Here is a 22,555-nt window from a genome sequence, read left to right on the forward strand (position 1 = left end):
TCATCTGTTGAAGGACATCTAGGTTGGTTCCATAGTTCAGCTATTGTGAATTGAGCTGCCATAAACATTGATGTGACTGCATCACTGTGGTATGCTGATTTTAAATCCTTTGGGTATAAACCTAAGGAGTGGGACAATTGGGTCAAATGACGGTTCCATTCCAAGTTTTCTGAGGAGTCTCCATATTACTTTCCATAGTGGTTGCACCAATTTTCAGTCCCACCAGCAATGAACGAGTGTACCTTTTTCCCCCACATCCTTGCCAACATTTATTGTTGCTTATATTCTTGATAATTGCCATTCTGACTGGAGTGAGATGGAATCTCAGTGTAGTTTTGATTTGCATTTCTTAATTTCTAGAGATGTTGAATATTTTTTCAAATATTTGTTGATCAATTGTATTTCTTCTGTGAAGTGTCAGTTCAGTTCCTTAGCCCATTTATTGATTGGGTTATTTGTTTGTTTGGGCGGAGGGCATTAAGTTTTTTTGAGTTCTTTATATATCCTGGAGATTAATGCTCAACATAAAACTTTTTGAGAAAAGGACGATTCAATTTTAAAGGTGATATTTTTTTCTTTGATGACTTACCCCACACTGGAGGGCGTCTGAAAGAGACCTAGGAGAAGACTTTGCTCTGCCTAGTACGGAGAACAGGCATACTGGGAAGAGCAAAAGACCTCCTAGTCCTGCCATCGCTGCCTCTTCCGCTGTCATGCATAACCCTTGTGGTGGATATTGCAGCTGAGTTATTACACCACACCTACTCACAAACAGCACCCAAGGTCACAGGGCCAAACAGAAAAGACCCTCGTTGGTCTAGAGTTTGAAGTCAAGGGTTGCGATGGAATTTACCCTTATTGAACTGCTATTAAGGGTCACCAACTCAAATGCTGATGGAGTGAAGCAGGTGTCTCAAAGGCCGTCCTGCCAGGTGGAACCTGTGACAAACTGGAGCCAAAGGGCACCACAGCTACTCATCTACAGCTGCTACCACTGAAGAAAGCAGCTCAATTTTGTCCAATCTGACTTTAGAGAAGTTGCAAGTCCGGCTTCTTTTGCAAAATCTCCAGTTTTATTTATTCATTTTTGTGGGTGTGGCGCTGGGGATCAAACCAGAGGCCTCATGCATGCTAGGCAAGCGCTCCACTACTGACCCACCTCCCCACCCCTACTCTCCAGATTTTTAAAATGCTGAAAACGAATTCCATTAAAGCAGTCACAACAAACATCTGAAATACAAGCTAAGAAAAACATCCACAAGCAATTTCCACGCAGTGCAAAGTCACTGTTTCAATTCAGCTTCCTCTAAATGGTGTCAAAACTTTCAGTTCTTTGAATGACTCCATTTCCATTTTAAAAACCAATCATATCTCCAAGAGGGAAAACAAAAACTTTGCTCTAAGAGGTCGCTGCCTCAGCCCTCCCCAAGGCTGGGCTGTACACTTTATGCTCCCCAAGAGTGTGACTTAATTCTGATTCCTGCTAAAGGGCATACACTCGTGATGGGTTGGAGGAGAACAAAGACATACTGGTCATAGCTACTAATGCCTGAATAGCAAGCGTGCATTCATAGGCACACTAACCAGTGAATCATACCGGGCTGAAATGACTTTGGGGCTGTCCCTTTAAAACTGAAGCTCACAATCAGGCAAACTCCTCCTCCAGGGAGGTTCCTTATTAAAAGGGAGCCAGCTGGCTGGGCCGTAGTTTAACACCCAAAGCAATACCTGCAATTGAGGATTTCTCCCGAGGAGACTGCAACCTGTCAGCATGGCTCAGGAGTTTGTGAACGGCAAAATCCGGCCCGGGAAGGTCGTTGTGTTCATCAAGCCCACCTGCCCCTACTGCAGGAAGACCCAAGAGATCCTCAGTCAATTGCCCTTCAAACAAGGGCTGCTGGAATTTGTCGATATCACAGCCACCGGTGACACAAATGAGATTCAAGATTATTTGCAACAGCTCACAGGCGCGAGAACGGTAAGTGTGTGGGGTTCCGTTTTTTAAGAGTCCCAGTTCGTTCTTTCTTGTCAGGGCTATGAACGTACGCCAGTGCCTTTTTTCTAGAACACTGCCAGCTAGTTCCCTGTCCTTCAAGGCATCCAGAGGGCTTTGCGGGATGTGGGGGAGGGAGCCTGAGGAGAGACGCTGGTCACTTGAATGGACAGCTGGACAGCAGCCGAGGGTCCCCTCAGAAGAGCTGGGAGCCCAGCTGAGTGTGCTGTCAGGGCTGTGGGCCCAGCTGCTGGGTGGGAGTCACCAAGGACATGTGGAGGCTTTGTTTTAAGCATTGCCTTGAACTGACAGTTTTCCGCTGGGGCTGGAGGTGGGGGGAAGAAGCCACTGCGATCTGCACATTGCTGTTATCAAACATGGAATTATGGGCACTCTTCCTTCTGTTTACACGTGGCCAAGTGAGATTCGCTCTCCTTTGATCTTTTTTCTGGGCTTTCTTTAACCATAACCTAATTTGCTTATTCTTCCTTATCAAACTCCTCCCACTAGAAAAATATCTAATGCCCCATTATTTCCCCTCGCTCTAAGTTAATTATGGGATATTTTTAGGCCTGCCAGAGTTCTGTCCTGGCTCTCACAATGGCTTGCTTTGTGATCCCTGCAAGTCACCACATCTCAGTTCCTCAACAATCCCAGCTGCGAGACTATAGTGGGTGACCTCAAAGTCCCCTTGCTACAAATTTATTGTGGGACCCTCTGAGAACTGCTCATCTCTGAAAGGCCTCCCACTCCTTAGCACTTGGCAGAAGCCACCAAACAATTTTTGGGTCTGGGAGGGGTGAGATGTCCCACCAGCTCACCAAAATTCCCTTTCAGGAGCCACATTCTGAAACAGTGTTGGCAGAAGAACATACCTATTTTAGTTTTAGTTTCACTGACAGGGTTTTCTCTGGGCTATGAGTATAAAGTAGGGGAGGAGGTTTCTCCCCTTCTCTCCAATCAAAAATTAGCATTGTACAGAAAAGCGTTATGTTATCTTGCTGCTCTGAGCTGAGGTTCTGGAGCAGACTTGATGACTGGAGAGTCACTGTGGCTTAGAAGCACAGGGCCAGGTACCTGAGAAGAAAGGGACCCTACAAACAACCATGGGCTCCTGCAGGGTCTCCTGCCCTGAATCCCTCTCATTCTGTGGCTCCTGGACTTTGTTGACCAATAGAATCACCTGGGTAAGTTCTAAAAGGATCCCTATGCCCATACAGAAAATATCGCACTCCATACCGAAAATATCACAATGTCGGAAGTGGGAAGTGGAGGCAGCTGGAGCAGGCATCGATAGTTTAAAAGATACTTAGGTGATTCCAATTTGCAACAAAGTTTGGGAACTACCTTTTTATGTCTGGCAGCATATATTCTTCAGCAGAAAAAAAAAGCAAACTTCTTCATGTACTCATTTAACAATTTTTTTTTTTCACTTCTTTGTAAAGCAACAATATTTTTTTGTAGTCATCTTTTGGGTTTAACATTTAGAAAATAGTTTTCACAGGTTCTTGAGTCCAGAATGCATTCCTCTAAAGGGAAGAACAAATCCTTCAAAGCTGTTTGTTTCCTGATCCTCAACAGTGAAGTGTTTATATTCAAGGAGATTGAACACATGAGAGTAGTTGCTGTCTTAGTTATCCTTAATGACCTAGGTTGTTGTGAATGTAGTCGAAGCTCAGCAGGACTTGACTAATTACTGAAACAGGCCTTCAATCGGGCTGTGTGCTTGGAGATACCTGCTTTGGTTTTGGGATGGCCACAGTCCCTAGATCAGAGCCTTAGCTTGGGCATTCTCTAATGCTCCTCCCTTCTTCACGAGAATTGAGTTCTTCTGGTCCATCTCATTTTCCTTCTTCCTGAAGAACTTCTTTGGACGTGTCTTGCAAGGCAAGATTATTGGCAACAAATTCCCCAAATTTTCATTTGTCTGAGAAAGCTTGTTTTCCCTTCATATTTAAAGGCTGCTTTTACTGGCTATAAGAAATATTTTTAAGCATCTATCATGTACCAGATCATCTTCTTGACATCAGGAATACAGCCATGGGGGTGGGGAAACTTCTGCCTTTTTGAACTTGCATTCAATTAGGGAAGACAATAAATATAATAGAATTGTTGAGGTAAGTGAATGGCTATAAAGAAAAATTAAATAGAAAGAAGTAGGTAGCTGAGTTTTAAATGGAGCCATTATTGGGCCCGACTGAGAGGTGAACATTTGAATATATCTTTATAGAAGGTTAAGGAGAAAGGAATTTAGGGTTAGAATGTGGCAGGCAGGGGAATGACAAGTGCAAAGGTCCTGTGGCTGGCAGGTTAATGGACTAGAAAGAAGGCCAATATTGCTAGAGTACAATGAGTTACGAGAGCCAGAGGAGATGCTGGGAGATAGTCTAGGAAGGCCTTTAAACCATATTGTATGAACTGTGGTTTGTATTGGATGGAATGAGTTGCTACTAGCGAGTTTCAGATGAGTCACTTGATCTGACTCAGTTTTGAAGGGGTCACTCTGGCAGCTGTGGGGAGAAGAGGCTGTGGGAGGGCCAGGGTGGGGCTTGAAACTGGGATATTTGAAGGCTACAGCAGTAATTCAGGTAAGAAATGGAGGCTTATGCCAAGGAGGAGGTCAAGGAAGTGAAGAGTACTGGGAAATAGATTTGAGTTGCTGCATCTGAGTTAACTCAAGTGTAGACGGTGCTGCCTGAGGTTGGGAAAAGCTACTCTAGCAGTATAGGGCCCCCTATCACCAAACTTACTGTTATAGTGAAAGTGACAGTTTCCTTTCTCTCCAGGACTGTAACAGACTCTAGTTCCTCCAAGAAGGGGGAAAGGCAGGAGGGGAGGTGGCAGAGGGTGTGTGCTCCAAGGAGGGGGAAGGGCAGGTGGGGAGGTGAGGGAGGTGGCAGAGGGTGTATGCTCCTCTTTCCCCAGCTGAATCAACAGTGCCTCTGTGTTTCCTGTATTACCACCCTGTGCCCCTTCCTGTTCATCCGTGTGACTGAAGGTGGTTTTTCTGTTGCCTGGGCTGGAGAGTGGGGGCAGGGCATAGGGGCCTTTCCACTCTCAGGCAAACCAGCTCTTTGCCAGATGGTGTGCACAAAACTCCACCCCAGGGACAGCCTGCTCGGGTTTCAGGGCGGAGCAACTGGAGGCAGCTGTAGGGCTGTGGGTTTTCAAAGCCCAGGTTACCTTGGGAGGAATAAATGGCCCCTCAATGTAAAACAATGGTTTGCAAATCACTGGAACAGCCCAGCACCTGGGAACTCCTTAGCAATGAAAATTCTTTGAGCCACAACACAGTTCTCCTGAATTAGAAATTGGGGGGGTTGGGTGGGGAGAGTGCAAATCTGCATTTTAACAAGCCCTTACACTATTGTAATGCAAGGTCAAGTGGGAGAACCCACTTCCTGAAGAGAACTCCTTGATCCTCAGGTCCTTCCTGCCTGCTGCTGTAACTCCAAACCTGAGGTCAACACCTGGTCAAAGGTGATGATTTGGCAGTCTGTAGGAGTGGTGTGGATTGCTCAATTCTTTAAAAAAAAAAAAAAAAAAAAAAAAAAAATAGAAGTTCAAGAATGAATAGAAGGTTGCCTGTGTAAAGCTCAGATGGTTTTTATTCAGTCAATGCTTTCAACAGAAGGAGCTCTGCAACAGAGTGACATCAGGATGACATTAGAATTCTGTTTACTGCTACAACTGACCCGCAGCCACATGTTTCTGGGAAGGTAGAAGCTGAATGGCCCCAGAAATGTTGAGTGGGAGTTTTATTTTCTCTGAAGCAATGTTCAGGATTCAGGGGAAACCCTAGGTTTTCCACCTTATCTTTCCTGCTCTCATTTGACAAAACCATGTTGTGTTGCTGGTAATTCCCACTGTGAGGCCTCCCACATATCGCATGGTGGATCTTCTGAGTCTGAGCAGGGAGGTTACTAGGCAAGCCAGGACCAGAACAAGTCCTCTGGGTTTTCCCTTATTCTGGGGGCATGGTAGATATTGGTGGTTTATTTATTTGTGATATTGGGTACTGAACACAGAGCCTTGTGCATGCTAGGCAGATGCTCTACCACTGGGCTATACTGCCAGCCCTTTTTATTTTATTTTGAGACTGGGTCTCACAAAGTTGCTCAGGCTGGTCTTGAACTTGAGATCTTCCAGCTTTAGCCTCCCAAGTCCCTGGGATTACAGGCAAGCGCCACCATGCCCAATAACTGTACAGTATTTATTTTTAGTTTTTAGCAACTTCCATTCAGATCCAGTTTTTAATAAGAATACTATGAGAATTATTTACAGTAATTCTGCCCTTTTTCTCATCATTCTCACTTTTTCTTAAAATTTTAGTTTTAGTTGTAGATGAACACAATACCTTTATTTATTTTTATATAGTGCTGAGCATTGAACCCAGTGCCTTACATGTGCTAGGCAAATGCTCTACCACTGAGCAACAACTCCAGCCCATGCTTCTCACTTTTTAAGCAATTCACTCTAATTATGCTTTCTGGGGAAGATGAAATACTATCACTACTTTCTGCCTAACTCCTCTCCCATCCCTCTGTCTAGTATGTTCTTGTGCCCTCCCCGCCCAGACCTGCCTTCCAAGCACTTTGGCAACCAATATGGTGCTTATGTCTTCACTGCCAGTTAGCCTTGATGTGACACTCTGGGATGGAAGCTGCCTGGGTTCAGAGCCGGGACTTTCTTCTCCCTCCGGATTCTAAAATCCTCCTAGAATTCTGAAATGTGCTTGTATCTATTGGCAGGGAGGGAGAGGGAGTGACTGGAAAGAAACCCATTCAGCAGGTATAATGTCTGGCTCTCCTTGGGCCACCCACCCATACCAGAAGTGAAGCCAAACCAGAAGAATGTCCTTGATCCCAGAGCTGCAGCATTTAAACATCTTATGATGGACCAGGGATTAAAGAGACTCAGACACCACTACAATGTCCCCTCCTTAAGGACAGGGGACAACCTGTTTTAACAACACAGAGAGATGACTGTGTGTAAACCCAAAACCATAAACCCCCAAATTAGAGACAGAGACCTAATGTAAATAGTTTCCAGCTCTGTTTAGAAATGAACGCCCTCCTGGTTGCCCTGGCTCAGCTTGAGGTCTCAGGTGTGGTCCCAGCTTCAGAGAACCAGATTGCAGTCAGGGTGGTCTGGCTACAGCCAGTTAAAATTCTTTCCCTGAAACATGTTTCTGTAGAATAAAAATTTTAAATCCCTTTAACAAGCTGAACAATCACATAAACAGCATACTCTGTTTGAAAAATATTCTGACTTAAAAACATTAATGAATAATTTTGCCCTTATAACAGTTCCTAAAAGACTATTGAGGAGGAGGTTTTAAAGTCATTTGAAAACCTTAGGATCAGGGGAAGATTTTGAAAGGATAAAATATCATCCTTTCCTTATTATATTATTAATGACCTTCCTAGATTATTAATAACTTTCCTGGATTATTTTTTTTTATAGGTACCTCGGGTCTTCATTGGTACAGATTGTATAGGGGGATGCAGTGATCTAATAACTATGCAACAGAATGGGGAACTGCTGACGCGGCTGAAGCAGATCGGAGCTCTGCAGTAGTTACAGGTGAGTGTCAGGCTAAACACTAGGCCTGGGACACTGGGAGGCAAATTCTGCTAAGTATTATGCTATAAGAAGGCATTCACTCTAAGGAAAAATGACTTAGTGATTTGAGGAACTGCAACATATTTATGAATTTCACATTTTACAAAGGGATGAATTGTATCAATGGGAGAAACTGTTTCACTCAAACTTCATTTAACAAATATTTATTGAGGGCTTACCATGTGCCAGACACTGTGCTAAACACAGAGATACACAAAAAAAGATAACAAGGAGCCTGTATTCTAGAGAGGTAGATAGATCACAAACGAGTAGGTAAATAATTCCTTAAACAAATAGAATGATGTGATAGAACACGCCAGCGGTAGGGGAACACACTCAGCGAGGGTGAAGGAGGACCCTTCGTGGTGGACCAGACAGCCATGACGGAGCAGAGCTTGCCAGGCGAAGGGCATAGCCCATGCAGAAGGCTCTGATGCTGACAGGTAGGCATGTTCAAGGAACTGAAAGAAAGCCAGAGCAGGCTGAGGAGCTGGCAGTCAGGTGGAGGAGTGAGAACTGTGGGCAGGGACTGAGCACACAGGCCATGGTAAGCAGTTTGGATTTCTTCAACATGTGATGTGAATGGAGGTAATTTTTGCTTATCTGTGTTCACATGGCAAACTGACTCAGTCTGATTGGCTTCTCCAACACCAAAGCAAATTTTGTAAAATCTGTAACCTAACAGAGATCTTTGACTTGATGGAAAAACCAGGGATGAAGAGCTGTTTGGGAAGAAACCAGGAGTTTAATGAGCAGCTCTCTCCCCCAGCACTGCCAGTGCTAGCAAACTTCTACACAGTCCAGTTCCACTGACTCATAAGCAGAAAGACTTCAAAGTTTCTTTTGTCGTGGGAGAAATGAATGGTTCTTTAACCAAAATGTTCTTTGAGGGGATCTATTCCTCATCAATTAATAACTTTTCCCTTGGGCAGTGAGTGTGTGTAATTTGTGATGGTTACACAGAGTAGCAGCAAAAGTGGGGTTAATCCTGAAAAATTCAACTGAATCCCCTGAAGTAAAATAATCAATATGATACATCTTCCAATCATACCATATGACTTCGTCAGAGTAAATGAGTGCTGTCCCTCTGGGTTAGCTTTCTGGTTTCATGCCAGGTTCTAAAGCACTAAAAGCCCAATTAGTGATTCCAAATATTTGCTCTTCTGGAGCACGTTCAGCAGTTAGGCTTAGATGAAGAATGGAAGTAACATTTCCCCAATTCCCTCAATCTTGGAGCAGGATTAGAGTCTTCATAGTCAGGAGTCTCTTTGTATCATCCTTGTCCCTTAGCATTCTGTGCTGTTCCTATTTTGCTGCCAACTTCATCCCAAGGCCATCCATAACTGTGTTTAAACAGCAAGAGGAAGTGGTTTGGTCATGAGAAGGGAAATGAGGGAAACTGGCCTTCCAAGAAGATCCAATTCATTGTTTATTTCCTAGTGGAGCAGACACCACACTGATGTCCCCCTGGAGAGCTGAATGGAAGCACACAAGATGACAGCATTTCCTGGTGGATGGGATTTTCGACCACAAATGGATTTTTCTTCTTTTGCCTCATTATTAAAAAGTGGACCAACTTGTCCCTAACCATAGGGCCGAGAAGATTGATGGATCATCTTGGGTTTCTTCTGGATTGGTCCTTTGGGTTCCAGAAAACCATGACAAGTTTTGGTTTAGTATGCACTGACCCAAAAGATGTTTTTCTCTTTAGCACGTTTCTTATTAACTGTTCTCTGTGTGCCAGCATGCCTCTACCTCCAAGCCAGTGTTTCTCAACCGTACGTATCCAGATGCCCCAAGGATGAATCTACAGTTGGTGTTCTGCCATTTCCCATCAGCTGAAATTATTTTGCTGAACATGACTTTATGCAATTTGTATTATGGAATCAATGGGTATTTTGAGTGTGTTTTTTCAAACCTACCCCACCCTATCCCACTTTGAGGGTCACTGCTCTGGGCCACTGTTCTCACCTAGGAATCTCACAGATCTCATTAGAAACATTGCACGATTCTGAAAGGGCCTGAGGACCCAATTTGAGAACCTATGAGGAAAAGTTGAGCATCGGGTTGGTCTTCACCAGGGTCACATGAATAGAGGCAGCAGGGTAAAGAGGCAAATGCGATAGCACTAGATAAGATGGTTCCAGATCATCCTGAACAACTGTGCAATCATTGGATTTAGATTCCAGCAAAATTAAAATATAAAACGTAAAACATTAGCATAGAGAACCTATATCCCAAGTTTGTTCCAAACAATCCCAAAAGCATATCTGAAAGGAGCCAAATTTTGAAAAACACTGTCCTAAATAACTATCCCAACACACACACATTGGAAATTTAAGACTCCTATAACTGAAATTTTTCTGTAAGATTAAGTTAATTTCCCTCTGTGGTATCTAGTGGGAATGGTTAATTTCTAATAAAGATGTACATACAGCTGTCTCCTGGTTTCTTATCCAGATCTCTTCCATGTTCTCAAGACTTTAAGGAATAGTATTAATGTGAAATACTCTGTTTTATTCATGCCATATAAAGACATGTGCTGCTGTCACTCAACAAGTAAAGATTTTTAAATTTCATATTGAAATGACAATTAGTGAATAATTTGGGGAGTTCAGTAATCATCTTTTTCATTTCATATGTAGTTTTTCCATTTCCTACCTATTACCCTTGTACTCCTGATTTTTTCCAACGTGGGTCTTAGTTGCTTCATTCAGCCAAGACTGCAGAGTGAGTGACTGCAGGTTACACACTGCACAACACTATGAATGCCTCTCTGAAAGTTAGGCACTGATCCTGTACTAATCTGTACTTTCATTGACACTGTGCTTTGCTCCTTGTGTGAAGAGGTGCCCTTTCTTCTTTGTTCTGTGTTCACACTCTTCCCTCAAGGCCTGATTTGTAGACCGTTTCTCCTCTCATCTTCATGCCTTTTAACCAAATATGCCATTGCTTTTTCCGTTGTAGTCCAGAAGCCCTGGTATTTTAGGTCCTTTATAATTATCGGGTTGTATTGTAGTCAGTCATCTCTATTGGTCTCTTGACAGATTCAGAAATGCACAAAGGCAAGAAGTTGACTTCCACCTCTGTAAATTCATTTTCTAGCATAGAAGCTCTATTCTATCAAGGCAATACGTGCACATGGTTTAAAATGCTACATATACGAAAAGACTTTCCTTGTGCAATCCTCACAAACCTCATTCCGTGTCATATTTTTCAGTTTTTGTGGGTATTTAAGCCTATTTAAAATTATTATAAAATGAACTGGGAGTGGTGGCACTTGCCTGTAATTCCAGGTACTCAGTGAGACCCTGTCTCAAAAATAACCAAAAGGGCTGAGAATGTAGCTCAGTGGTTAGAGTGCCCCTGGGTTCAATTCCCAGTAACATTAAAAATACAAAAACAAAATCATAAAATGTAGTAGATACATACAAGAGTGAATGGAATGTTTAGTTCTCCTTAGCACCTATTATCTAACTTCCAGGTTAAGAGTAAAGCACCTATAAAGAGTGTCTCTAAGATACTGAGTATGTGCCCCTCACACAGTATACCCACTCCCCTCCCCCCAGAGGTAACCACTGGTTCATTTTGCTGTAATTTTTCTAATGTTTATATTTTTTACTTCCTACCAAATAATTCTGAAGAGCAATAGCAACACCACCCTGCTATGTAAAGAAAGGACACTATTACCACAACCGCCATGAACTCTGCCAAGAAAAGATATGCTGTAGACTGACAGAGTCGTCGGCCAGCATCTGCCTCCCAGGAAGTTCATCAGAGCTGCCTCTGGGGAAACCAGAGAGGCCCTGAGCAAGTCCTTAGAAACAGCACCCCAGGGCTGGGAGGCTATGGTGTGAACCAGATACTGGGTGTCCCCCCAAAATATGGTCAATGGGAGTGGACAACTCTGAATTTTCTGTTCATAAGCTCAGCAGGGCCCACCTCTAGCTTTCCGAAGTCGATCAAAGCACACCCACACCTGCTTCACTGGTCAGGTGTGTGATAAGTGCAAGGCAGGCCAAGAATGGATATGAAAAAGATTATATTGGCTTTTCTCTGTCTTAGTCTCTTCCCTCTGGGCCCTTATTTTACGTTTTACATTTGAAAGCCTTCCTCAAATGTCTGGAGATCTGGATGTCTATAAATATTTAAGAATCAGGCACTAAACCCAGTGTGAAAACAACACTTAAAATTCCAGTTACTCTGCAAACTGGGGCAAGAGAATTGCCTGAGCCCAGGAGTTCAAAGTCAGCCTGTGCAACCCCATGGTGTTAAAAAGAAGACAGAAGGAGGAAAAAGAAGGGAGCAGGCACTAAAACTGGTTGGAAGATTTGTGAGCCTGAATTGGGCTTGTCAGCCAATGGGCTTCATCATGGTTAGAGTCTTTGTTCATATGTCACCTTCTCAGCAAGGGCTCACACATCATCCCAAGTAAAATAGAACACCCTGCCCTCCTCTCTCCCTAGCATTTCTACTCCTCTTCCTTGTTTATTTTTCTCATGTTTATCACCTAATAAATGCTATATAATTGCTGGGTGTGGTGCTGCACACCTGTAATTCCAGCAGCTCAGGAGGCTGAGGCAAGAGAATTTCGAATTCAAAGCCAGCCTCAGCAATTTAGCAGGGCCTGAAGCAACTCAGTGAGACCCTGTCTCTAAATAAAATATAAAATAGGGCTGGGGATGTGGCTCAGTGGTTGAGTGCCCTCAAGTTCAATCCCCCATACCCCTCCCCCCAAAAAAGCCATAATTTACTTACTTGTTCACTGACCTTTTTGGAATGTAAGCTCCTTGAAGTCAAGGAACAAATCCTGTTTTAATTGATGCTGTATCCATGGCATGGAGAAGACTGTGGTACTTGATAAATACCTGTTGGGTGTCTGGATGAATTAAAGAATCATCAGGCATGAATCTGGTCGTATCATTGGGAGGTCCCCTAACTGTTTATCTTTTCTTTTAAGCTACTCAGTTTCTGCAGTGTCAGAGTTGGGAGTTGGGCTTCCTTGGCAGGGTTCTGTCTGACAAGCAGGGGAAAGGGACTTGGCAACTTCCTAGGCAAAGTGCAGGCTCTCCAGTCACCTTTTGTTTTCTGCTGAGTAATTCTGTGAAATATACAAGGATAGAAAAGACTTTCATCCAAAGTGCAATGAATGGTTGGCACAAGGAGTGGACAGAGAAAAAGCAACCAAAAATATGTATAGCCACTTTCTTGCTTTTTACTTTAGATCTTCTGTGAATGTCTTACTCTAATAGCTACTTTCTTTCCACTGCTTCCAATTTGGCTCCTTGTGCTGGACTCTTGACAGCCATTCCTCCTAGTACAAGGCTGTCTGAAGATGGCCCTTCTGGGAAACAATAGCTAGGGTGATAAATGTGCCTGTGTAGCCCAGACCACACTGTATAAATCCCAGTGAATATCATTAGGCCATTATTTTGACATTGACTTGTGAGAGAAAGCTGTGCTCCCTAATTTGCTACTCCATAATAATCATTCTCCAGTCCTGGGAAATATTTTCTAGAACTGGGCTCCCAAGGTATTTTACTTAAAGTCCTTTCTTATATTAATATCATTGTTATTAAGTACACTGAATGTTTAAAGGGGCAGAATTCAATCTTGCATATCAGTGGAAGAGAATTCTGTCTTCATCCCTTGAAGCACAACTGATACTTAAATGTGGGTGTATATTTATAGGCAGGTTTATATTTCCTGTCCCCAGGCAACTTTTCCGGTGAGCTATGCAGAGCTGAAGGAGGGAAGTGGAGAAAAGACAGGACAAGGGAAGTCAATGAAGGTGCTCACGGCATTTGGGTTTTATCCCTAGTGGACCTTCCCACCCACACAGGATCCTCCCTCCACGTCAGCTGGGTTCTGGCCTCAGGACAGCTGCAGCTAAGTTTTCTTATTTTTCTCCCCTGTGCCTGGAATAAAAACTGGAATACTTCATACTTAAAATTGCAAGTCATTTATAAGGTGGGGATTGAACTGTCTCTCATTGTTGTTCCTCCAGGTCATCCTAGAGAACTGGGTATGATGATCTTTAATGCAATCTGTCCTGGGTTCTAACCAGAGGTGTGGAATGGGGACCAGCAACTCCTGGGAAGGCAGAAGCAAAGAACTCAGCTGGACCCTGTGACACATTTAGAATTTACCAATGTGTGGCAAGATTGGGTATGTGAAGTGACCCTGGGTGTCCTTGCCCAGTTCTTATAGAGAGGATCCCTGTTAACCTTGCCAGACAGATACTGTATGATTGGAGAGCACCAGAGAGAAGGGGGAAGATGACAATGGGCTACAGGCTGCCTCCAGAATGGGAGGACAGTGGACATTCCCAGATAGATCAGGAACACCAAGCAGGGGTGCAGGTCCAACTCCCCATCCGGGGGGGCTTGTAGCAGGCTAGAGAGGGGATAGGGAAACTTTATGCCACTTTGGAGGCTGTGTCCCCTGCCTCTTGGTTAAGATGCGGCCCAGTAGCTGATAGACTGTCAGTCTAACCAGAGGCATCCCCCTCTTCCACCTACAAATAAGGGAAGGAGCAGAAGTTGCAAAGCCATTCCTTAGACATTCCCTACCCTTCTCCCAGTTGGCAGAAGAGAAATCCCACTTTATAGGAATTTGAGGAGTGAGGGATAAGTGCTCCCCACTAATGAGCAGGATCTTTAAGGATCCGAGGTTTCTTTTCTGGTTGATTTTCTGTAGCAGATTGAGTCCCTGTAAGCTGCAGAACCCTAGCATAGAGACAGTGGGCAGTGTTCTTGGGGATCCGGAGGAGGTCCAAGAATATACACATATATCCCTGCTTTTCACAATTATGTTAAAGGGGCCATTCTATATTACACTGCATGTATTTTTCTAATATTTTAATATAAGTGAGCAATTGGTTTACCTAACTAGCAGTTTTTCCTGATTTTTTTTCTGTATGGCAACAGCAATAGGAATAAAATATAAACTCATTCATAGGATTACTACCATGTATATATAATCAACTATTTTAAAAAATTTACTTTTTTAAAAAAGCATCCCAGCCTTCTAACTTCTGACCATTGCTGTTTTCTCAGTTGATAGCTAATGCACAGCCAGTATATCTGGAGAGCTGTGCCCCACCTCATCTTTTTTGTCCAATTTTTTATTGGTGCATTATAGTTATCAATAATGGATTTGTTGTTACATATTAACATGCACACAAAATAAAATAATATAATTTGGCCATTATCACTCCCCAGCACTTCCTGCCTCCCTCCCATCCTCCCATTCCCTGGTCTCTTTCCTCTGCTGTACTGATCTCACTTTGATTTTCATGGCATCCCCACCACCACCTTTCTCTTTCCTAGCTTCCGTGTATGAGAGAAAACATGATCCTTAACTTCTGAGTTTGGCTTATTTCGCTTAACATAATGATCTCAAGTTCTATCCATTTCCCTGCAAATGACATTATTTCACTTTTATTTATGGCCGAATAAAACTCCATTGTGGATATTTACAATATTTTCTTTATCCATTCATCCGTTGATGGACACCCAGGCTGGTTCCATAGTTTGGCTCTTGTGAATTGTGTTGCTATAAACATGGGTATGCATGTATTGCTATAGTGTGGTGACTTTAATTCTTCAGGATAAATGCCAAGGAGTGGTACAGCTGGGTTGTATGGTGGTTCCATGCCTAGTCTTTTGAGAAACTTACATACTGATTTGCATACTAATTTACGTTCCACCAACAGTGTAAAAGTGTGCTCCTCCCCCTCAAAACCCTGAAAAATTCTCCTGTATACCAAAGAGGTGGCTTACATTGGGGCTCACAGATTTTCTATTTCTGCAGATCAGAATCTAGCAAACAACTGCAGTGCCAAGTCATTTTAAATAATGACTTAACTCTTACCAAATTCAATGTTAATGAGTATTAAGCAGTGTTTCCAAAACATTTTAAAGGGACTATTAAATTTCCCTGTTGGTTGAAATACAATAAATATTCACACTATGCTGGCTGACACTTAAACCCAGCTACCTAGGTATTAGGTAGTCACCAGGTGCCAAGCACATTCTAAGTTTTGTACCTGTTTTCATGTGATCTCATAGAAACTCTATGAGACAATTATTGCTATAATATCCATTATACAAATGGGGTAACTGAGGCTCAGAGAGACTAAAAAATTAGTCCAAGTTCTATTAGCAGATTCAAGATTTGAGCCCAGAAGGCTTCCAGGAACATGCACTCAGAACTACTCAGCCTTTCACTGCAAGGGGTATATGTTTCTGGGCCAATGAGTCAATTAACAGGCCTCCCTAGGCTTCTGGGCACTGAACCACAATCTCAAAAAATGACTAGATACTCCTCCAGATTGAACTGTCTCTTTGTGAGGGCAAAACCAGACCTGTTTGCGAAATGAAATTATAAAAATGTTATCGTAAGAAAACAATGCCTGGAGAAGGGGTCAGTTCTCCTCTCTCAGCCTCTCCAGGAAACCTGACTGAACATGGGTCCCTACCTTTTGGGTTGTTGATAACTTCCTCTTTGAGTCTGACTATTCCCTTTGAAGCATAAAAGTACCTGTGGAGGCTCCAGGCCCAAGGCATGAGATGTACAGAAGTCCTTGTAAGAAGAGCCAGTTCTTCCCTTTGTCACACTCTGCTTCTGTAAACATGCTTCCTGCTAGAAACCCCTGTGCACAATCATATTTCAGGTAGACTAGAAAATTTATGACACTAGATAGCCTATAAATATTGAGAGAAACTGTGGATAGGGGCTCAGAATTTGGAGTTTTGTCTTCCTCTCTGGCTGCCAGTGTAAAAGAAAGGTTGGAGTTCTCTCCGAGTGCTGCTTGCTGCTTCTTGACCTGTCTATTTCCCACAACATCTTAGCTCAGTGTTCAGTGTTTCCCAGAGGAAGTTCCTCACAACACTGCTTCCATGGCACATTAACATGTGTTAGATGAAAACAGAGGTTCCATGTTTAAATGAGGTTGGAAAATGCTGGGATACCCTATGTACTGTCCTGCAGGGTTTGCTGTCATTTTTATGTCCTTGTCTCTGCTGTTGTTGTTGTCCCAGGGATTAAACCCAGAGGCACTTAACCACTGAGTCACACTCCTAGCCCTTTTTTATATGTTATTTAGAGACAGGTTCTCACAGAGTTGCATAAGGCCTTACTAAGTTGCTGAGCCTGGCTTTGAATTCGAAATCTTCTTGCCTCAGCCTCCTGAGCCACTGGAATTACGGTCAGGAGCCACTGCTCCCGGCAACGGTCCATGTCTTTAATTCAATAACCTTTATTGGATTAAAGTTTGCCTCACAAAACCCATAAGCCAATAATCTTTCAGTGTTCCCCCTGTGCTGATATAGGAAAAGGACAACAAAGAATGGATGGTGGGAAACTGCAAGACACTTCCTGCGCAGAGAGATCAAGTGGGAATGGGTCACATAGGGTGAGCTCGCCTTGGGCTATCCTTTAACATAGTCCATTTTGTGCTATTCTAAGAGAATGCCACAGTCTGGGGGCAATTTATTAAAAAGTAGGCTTATTTCTTAAGAGTTTTGGAAGCTGGGAATTCCAAAGTTAAGGGCACTACATCTGGTGGGGGGAACTTTGTGCTGTGCATTTCTATAGTAAAAGGTGGAAGGGCCAGAGCATGAGAGCAAGAGATCGAACTTGAGCCTTTAACCCTTCTAGAATTGGCATTGATCCATCACAAGGGTGGTGCCTCATGACCTAATTACCTCCCCAAACCCTACCTCCCAACACTATTGTGTTGCAGAGTGTTTATACACACTTTGGGGGGGACACATTCAAACCAGAGCATTCTGCCCCAACCCCCAATATCATGTACCACTCACACACAAAATACAGTTGTTCTATTCCAATAGCCCAAAGTATTAATGTAACAGAAAATTAGAAGCTGCTTTTGCTAAAAGTACTGACTCTTCATTTGGACCTTCAGATACCCAACAGGATAAAGTTTAACATTTCTGCCTTCATTTTGTATCTTCAGATTCCAGCTCTGCAAGTAGGCATGTTAATCATTTAAGGAGTGTTTATCTAAAAACTGGTAATACAAGGTTTATTAGCCCTAAGTTTACGTAATTTATCTCATCCCTCTTTTAAGACTGAGGATACGAAGATAAGAATAACTAAGGTATTTTCGAGATTTACAAGAATGTTCAACTGCCAGCTTTTACAACATCCTATTCCTGACCCCTGGGGTGGTGCCTCAAAGTCTCCAGTCATCGCCCCATACCTTCCAGGAACAAGAGTCTTGCAAGCAGATCACCCTGTGAGACTGCTCCCCTAAGCAGAAGCAATCATCTCATGGGAACAGAACTGCCCCAGGATCATAGGTCTGCTAAACAAACACACTGAGCAGCAAAGGGAGATTGGCCCTCCAGTGATAAGGACCTCTCCAGAGCCACCTTGCAGGACCAGAATGAGATGTGTTAGTCAGCTTTGCGTCACTGTGACCAAAATACCTGACGAGAACTACTTAGAGAAGGAAAAGTTTATTTTGGCTCATGATTTCAGAGATGTAGTCCATGGTCAACTGACTCCATTGCTCTGGACCACTATGGTGGAAGCAAGTGGTGAAGTGCTGCTCAGTTCATGGCAGCTAGGAAGCAGTGAGAGAGATGGGGAAAGATGAACATAACGCTTCCAGGGCACATCCCCAGTGACCCACTTCCTCCAGCCACATTCTACCTGTCTATAGTTAGCATTCAGTCCATTCAAACTAGGATGGACTGATTAGATTACAGCAATCACAATCCAACCGCTTCACCTCCAAAAAAGCCTGCATTAACACAGACGCCTTTGATAGGCACTTCATATCTAAACCATTACAACATGTAACACTGAAATAATATTTATGCCATTTGCCCAGCCTCACCAGTCTTTGGAATTTATACAAACACCTCTGCCTACAAGACACAACCCCAAAGTCTCCCTACCTCCCTTCCTGGCATGTCTCCTGTGGCCCCTCTGTTTTCCCACTGTTGCCCCTCACTGAAAACCCTGCCCATAAAGTGAAGTCTTTTGAGGGTGGGGCCTCATCTTGCCATTCTTATTGGTATCCCCTATGCCGCTCCTGGGCCTAAACCCTCTGATCAAGTTGGCTGAGTGTTAAGCAGAAATGGAACACCTGGGCCACAGAAGTCAATGCTGTGAACTTGAAGACAAGTAATTGGGCTAGGTTCTCCATTTGTCATGTTTTGTTACATACAACAGACATTTATTAAGTATTATGTTTGGAAACAATACTAGAAGACAATTCCACCAGAAAACTGTTAGAACTCATAAGTGAATTCAGTAAAGTGGCAGGTTACAAGATCAATGCTCATAAATCCAATGCATTTTTATACATAAGTGAGGAATCCTCAGAAAGAGAAATTATGAAAACTACCCCATTCACCATAGCATCGAAAAAAATAAAATACTTGGGAATCAATCTCACAAAAGAGGTAAAAGACCTCTACAATGAGAACTACAGAACACTAAAGAAAGAAATCGAAGAAAACCTTAGAAGATGGAAAGATCTCCCATGTTCTTGGATAGGCCGAATTAATATTGTCAAAATGGCCATACTACCAAAAGTGCTATACAGATTCAATGCAATCCCAATTAAAATCCCAATGATGTACCTTACAGAAATAGAGCAAGCAATCATGAAATTCATCTGGAAGAATAAGAAACCCAGAATAGCTAAAGCAATCCTTCGCAGGAAAAATGAAGCAGGGGGTATCGCAATACCCGAACTTCAACTTTATTACAAAGCAATAGTAACAAAGACGGCATGGTACTGGTACCAAAATAGACAGGTAGATCAATGGTACAGAATAGAGGACACGGACACAAACCCAAATAAATACAACTTTCTAATACTAGACAAAGGCGCCAAAAATATGCAATGGAGAAGATAGCCTCTTCAACAACTGGTGCTGGGAGAATTGGAAATCCATATGCAACAGAATGAAACTAAACCCATATCTCTCACCCTGCACAAAACTCAACTCAAAATGGATTAAGGACCTTGGAATCAGACCAGAGACTCTGCAGATTATAGAAGAAAAAGTAGGTCCCGATCTTCAACATGTCAGCCTAGGACCAGACTTCCTCAACAGGGACTCCCATAGCACAAGAAATAAAAGCAAGAATCAATAACTGGGATAGATTCAAACTAAAAAGCTTTCTCTCAGCAAAGGAAACTATCAGTAATGTGAAGAAAGAGCCTACAGAGTGGGAGAATATCTTTGCCAATCATACTTCAGATAGAGCACTAATCTCCAGAATCTATAAAGAACTCAAAAAACTCTACACCAAGAATATAAATAATCCAATCGACAAATGGGCTAAGGAAATGAACAGACACTTCACAGAAGAAGATGTACAAGCAATCAATAAACATATGAAAAAATGTTCAACATCTCTAGTAATAAGAGAAATGCAAATCAAAACCACCCTAAGATTCCATCTCACCCCAATTAGAATGGCGATTATCAAAAATACAAGCAACAGGTGTTGGAGAGGATGTGGGGAGAAAGGTACACTCATACATTGCTGGTGGGGCTGCAAATTAGTGCAGCCACTCTGGAAAGCAGTGTGGAGATTCCTTAGAAAACTTGGAATGGACCCTCCATTTGACCCAGCTATCCCACTCCTTGGCCTATACCCAAAGGATCTAAAATCAGCATACTACAGAGATACAGCCACATCAATGTTCATAGCTGCTCAATTCACAATAGCCAGACTATGGAACCAACCTAGATGCCCTTCAATTGACGAGTGGATAAAGAAACTGTGGTATATATACACAATGGAATATTACTCAGCCATAAAGAATGACAAAATTATGGCATTTGCAGGCAAATGGATGAAATTGGAGAATATCATGCTAAGTGAGATAAGCCAATCTCAAAAAGACAAGGGACGAATGATATCGCTAATAAGTGGAGGATGACACATAATGGGGGGGAGGGAAGGGTTAGTGTTAGGGTTAGAGTTAGGGTTAGGGAGGGGGGCAAGTATGGAGGAAGAAAGTACTGTATAGAGGGTAAAGAGGGGTGGGAGGGGTGGGGGGAAGGGGAAAAAATAACAATGAATCAAACAACATTACTGTATGTGGATTTATGATTACACAAATGGTATGCCTTTGCGCCATGTACAAACAGAGAGGCAACATGTATCCCATTTGTTTACAATAAAATAAAATTAAAAAAAAAAAAAGATCATAAAAAAAAATACTAGAAGACATACAAAAATGAAAACACAAGCAACAAGCAGATCAAGATGGGTACTCTGTAGCAGCCTAGGAACCCCAGATGCCTACCAACACTAAGCCCCCACAACATCAGCCTTTCTGACCACATTCATCAGAAATTGGGAGAGTAGTAAAAGAGAAATCTTACTCTTCTTGGTGGTGGTGATGAGCAGCTTAGGAATACATCCAGGCAATCATTGAAAACACCTATTTGTTACCAGAGTTAAGGTCTGGGCTACCTTCCATTCAAAAGGCAATTTGTAGGAAATAACAGTTAGTAGGAAAAAAGCAGGTTTATTTGAGGGTTGGCAATCATGAGAAGATGAAGGGGCTATATTCTTAAAGCTCCATCGTAAGCGAGTCAGGAGCACATGGAGTGTATTGTTTTGTTTTTGTCCTGGAGATTGAATCCAGGGGCCTCACACTTGCTAGACAAGCACTCTTATTTCTGAGCTACATCACCAGTTCCAAAAGGTGCTTCTATAGGGAGGGAAAGGAGAAGCAGGGCAGGAAGGCTGTGTGTTGAGCAGGGTCTTTGTCCTCCTTTGTCTCCTGTTTTTCTTTTCCTCAGCAATGGCAATGGACCTCAACCTCCTGGGGTTAGTTTCTATGTTCAGTTAGGAGGCAGATTACTTTTCTCCAAATTAAATCCCACAGCAATTTACATGTTACAATTTACATGTTAAATTGTTGTACAGAATATATTTAGGTGGGGTTTCTCTTTAGAATGCTGGGAAAGGGAAGGGATATAAATGTTGCAAAAGGGTTAGGGAGGGGTAGAGGGTAGAGGAGCAGGGACGCCAAGGGCCTCTCCAAAGCAGCAGCCCTGTTACATCCTGACTCATTTAAATGATCATCTCTATATCTGAATTCCTGCTAAGGAGACTATTCTAGTTTTTGCCTTCCATCTAGTCAAGGAAAGCATTTTAACTTCACTAGGGCATTGTGCACTGCTATTGGCCTTCCTCCTGGCTAGCAGGGGTTCTAGCTGGTGGTTGCTAAGGTGTGTTGTTATTCTAGACCAAAATGTCTGTTGCTGCTAAGGCAATTCCTTTCCCAGAGGAAAGCACTGTCAATTTAGAAAACGAATCCTACTTCTCTTCCAACCAATGGGAGAAGTCCCAGGAAAGATGGTACAACTCCACATATCATTGCACAGGCTCATGTGGCTTCCCTGCTCTCTCATTTGCCCCTGAGGAAGGCCCTGCCCATGAAGTCTCTGTCAAGGTCCACTGCCATGTTCCCCAGAAGAATTAACAGTAGATGGACGCCCTGCATGGCATAGCTTCCAGCCCGCCTGCTCCTTTTCCTCCCTATAAAATCTCCTCCAGAGAGAGCTTTGAGGAGGTAATCCACTTATCTTCTCAGGATTGCTTGCTCTTGAATAAACCTAACTCTTTCCTACCAATTTTCATCTCCCAAATATTGGCTGGCTTTCATGTGGCAACCTGGACCTTAATTCTGGTAACAAGTAGGTGCTATCAATTATTGCCTGGACATTTTCTCAAGATTTAATTACACATCCATGTAAACTGCTGTGACTTCAGTGGCCCAAGCAACAAAGAAGAGAGGGTTAGATAAAAGTTTGAGAAAAATAAAAACTGTCACATAAATTTTATGAAAACTTAAACTGTGGACATTGTATTTTTGTGTAGCCTTAAATTTACTAAAAGTAAATTTCCAAGACAGCTATGTGAGGG

General features: G+C 42.8%; 1 protein-coding gene and 1 long non-coding RNA gene across 2 annotated transcripts; both read left to right on the forward strand.

Annotated features, from left to right (window-relative positions):
• The first annotated feature begins 1,687 nt into the window (after window positions 1-1,687).
• Window positions 1,688-11,906, forward strand: GLRX (glutaredoxin). Its single transcript, XM_079146032.1, has 3 exons — window positions 1,688-1,978; window positions 7,460-7,579; window positions 9,059-11,906. Exons 1-2 carry the CDS (start codon window positions 1,772-1,774, stop codon window positions 7,571-7,573), a joined length of 321 nt encoding a protein of 106 aa, XP_079002158.1. The 5' UTR covers window positions 1,688-1,771; the 3' UTR covers window positions 7,574-7,579; window positions 9,059-11,906.
• LOC306664898 lies at window positions 1,985-5,554 on the forward strand. Its single transcript, XR_013764846.1, has 2 exons — window positions 1,985-4,830; window positions 4,887-5,554. It is a non-coding gene; the product is annotated as an uncharacterized lncRNA (long non-coding RNA).
• Window positions 11,907-22,555: the final 10,649 nt, after the last annotated feature.

The sequence above is a fragment of the Sciurus vulgaris genome (genome assembly GCF_902686455.1).
Source record: "Sciurus vulgaris genome assembly, chromosome: 6".
Lineage (NCBI taxonomy): Eukaryota > Metazoa > Chordata > Mammalia > Rodentia > Sciuridae > Sciurus > Sciurus vulgaris.